Source organism: Glycine max (genome assembly GCF_000004515.6).
Source record: "Glycine max cultivar Williams 82 chromosome 5 unlocalized genomic scaffold, Glycine_max_v4.0 Gm05_scaffold_79, whole genome shotgun sequence".
NCBI lineage: Eukaryota > Viridiplantae > Streptophyta > Magnoliopsida > Fabales > Fabaceae > Glycine > Glycine max.
In genome coordinates, this window is record NW_024464664.1 from 20420 (window position 1) to 23153 (window position 2734).

Below are 2734 nucleotides of genomic sequence, written 5' to 3' on the forward strand. Positions count from 1 at the left end.
ATTTTATGGAGAATCTCATCTTATTACACTGTAATCTTCTTAATCTATCTTAAAATAACTATACAATCATCTCTGTTATTACTAAGTATTAGAATTGTTTTTTAATGATAGACTAAGTATTAGAATTGTTATTGTTATTATTAATAATAGTAATGTTAGTATTATTTTGTTATTCTTTTACTAGTTATTATCATAATTTTGGTTTTTATAAGTCCTAGATGACTAAGAATCACATTTATTAATTTTTTTTCTCTCACTCGAGACATGCATCTCATAATTTACATTTCAGTTAATTTCCTTTCTTAGTATTTGGCTAATTTGTTAATATATAATCCAACACTTGTAGAGATACTTTGGCTAATTTATTACTGTTGTGAATTATAATGGACAAACAAAAAACATTAACTTAATTTCAGAACAGCCAATGCAGTCGAGAGTGGGGAGCAAGACAGTTGGCAAAAAAGACAAAGAGGAGATTCATGGCACCAACATATTTTACACAAAACTAAGAAATTTTTGTAAAAGTCCATGTAATCTACGTATTTATTTGTGGTCCTGACACAACTAAAAACACATATATCAGACGCTGGATTGCACTTAAACAGGTGAATATAGAAAGCAGGATATCAATATGTATCATGCATTAATTGTAAGCATGAAGGTGCTAAATGCGATTTAGCTTGAGCAGCTTGGTGATGGACATCACTGTAACAACGAGAAGGAGAATGAGGCCAACGAAAGAGGCAACGAGGGCAACACCACCTCTGTTGCAGTATGCTTCGAATTTGTCACATATCTTATCCCACCTTGCATGTGAATTACCATTCCTTCCTAATTCTGCCATGAATGTTGCTGCACCATCTCCAGTTGCTGCTAGAGCCATCGTCATCTTCACCCAAAAGTATACATAGTCAAATAGTTTTCATATATATTTGTTAATTTAAGAATTTAATTTTGATAAAATGTTAGTATAACAATTTGTAAGTTATCAACTAATTAAAAATCACTTTAAATATGAACTTTAAAATAATTATTATAAAAATCACTCATACAACAATCTATTATAAGAGTTGATCTTGACATTTTATGAATCTCAAGCCAAACAATAAATAAGAACCCCTTACATACGTATATTCATAAGAAAATATAAACACATAATTTTACTAAAAATAATTTATAAATTTATTTCATAAAAAAAATAATTAAGAGGGTGATACTTCCTAATAAGCATGCCGCATTTTAATTTGAGTTTAAAAGGAATAAAAGTGGTAATTTTAATCTATTTATGAAAATAATATAAAAAGAGCCTATTATTCAATTTCAACCGATGAACTTTTTTTTCATAAAAAATAGTCTGTTTCCTGTCTTGGGCCACGGGCCATTACCAGGTCCGAAATTGACTTTATATGTGATTATTTGTTTTTGGTTGAGAAATTTTAGGGGAAGCCAAAAGGAGATGGTTTTCCACAAAAAAAAAAAAAAAAAACCTCTGGCCTCAAAAAATATTTACAAAAACTTACATTTATCTCAAATGGGAATTCAAATATACAACCTGTCTTACTCTCCTCAACCAATTCCTTGGGATGACTTTATATATGATTAGAGAACTATGTAAAGATTTTTATATTTTATATTATTGTAAATTCTAATTAAATTCTTAATTCAAATAAAAAAAATGTGTAAAAGTGAAGGTGACTAAAAAAAAGAAGGATCCATTCAGTACCACGTCTAATATTGCAATCAGTCCAAGGCGAAGTCCTTTGTAATCATATTGGGGTCCTAATATCTCCACTCCTATCACCAGCAAGTTATAGAAACTGGCAATTGCATTGACTATCACGAAGAATCTGCCTCACCATAAATAACACATAAGAAGGTCAACATGTCTAATATAGTACTATAATATTGCAATGTTAAAAAAAGTGTAAACGAAAACAAAGGAAAAGTAAACCATATGATTTGTAGAACTAACATAAAAGCTGGAGTGTGCTGAAACATTGCAGTAAGAGTAATTGTTACTGGGTTGGTGCCAATGGTAGCAACTACCATGCCTTTGGTTTGTTTGTTGAATGCCATAACAAGTGTAGCAGATGCTGTGGCAAAAAATGCGACCACCCTAAGGGACAAAATGACCCAATCCTTCTTGGGCTTGGGATCAGGAACAGCACTGAAAGCAAGCTCTAGTTTGTCTCCATTTTCTGAGGCCATTGTCCAAGTATTTGCCAGTTGATTACCGTAGTGAGAAAATGGTCGGAGATAATGCAAATGGCCTAAGGAGAAGGATGGGTTAATATAGGATAAAGCAAAATTGATCAACCATATCATTTGTTAAGTCTAAGAAGCCAAGTGTGGGTTCTGTCTCTGAATTCTTAAGGTTGTCGGACCAACTATATTCAGTTGTTGCAAATTGGTGAGAAATATGTGAGTAGCTGCAACTCCAAAATTTTAATTCTATATTATTAAAAATAAAAAATAAAGTAATGTTTCATAACAACAACAATTATAGCAACAATGTTAAAAGTTTAGTAATCGATGAGCATGTAACATGAATAAATTGACATATTGTTACAGGTTCAAACTTTATATTAACTTTGCCTCATTTAACTTTGACATTGAATAAATGATGTGCGTGGGGTGAGTGTTATTAATTATTACTGGCTTCTCTAAATGAGCAACAGAGCTAGTCAGTTTATTTGAGGGTAAGATAAACAATTTTAACGGTGTGTTGTAGTAG

The 2734-nt window shown here is 31.3% G+C and overlaps 1 protein-coding gene across 1 annotated transcript; it reads right to left on the reverse strand.

The window, feature by feature from the left end:
* Positions 1-340: 340 nt before the first annotated feature.
* LOC100776930 (CASP-like protein 9-like) lies at positions 341-2263 on the reverse strand. Its single transcript, NM_001254547.3, has 3 exons — positions 1973-2263; positions 1724-1847; positions 341-889 (listed from the first exon to the last, which is right to left on the reverse strand). Exons 1-3 carry the CDS (start codon positions 2206-2208, stop codon positions 665-667), a joined length of 585 nt encoding a protein of 194 aa, NP_001241476.1. The 5' UTR covers positions 2209-2263; the 3' UTR covers positions 341-664.
* Positions 2264-2734: the final 471 nt, after the last annotated feature.

Bases quoted from the DNA above. Each gene is read 5' to 3' on its own strand.
- LOC100776930 (NM_001254547.3), bottom strand. From the start codon at position 2,208: ATGGCCTCAGAAAATGGAGACAAACTAGAGCTTGCTTTCAGTGCTGTT. The intron at 1,848-1,972 runs GTTAGTTCTACA...ATGGTGAGGCAG, and splicing joins CAGCACACTCCAGCTTTTAT to ATTCTTCGTGATAGTCAATG. The intron at 890-1,723 runs GTACTGAATGGA...TTTTGGGTGAAG, and splicing joins TGATTGCAATATTAGACGTG to ATGACGATGGCTCTAGCAGC.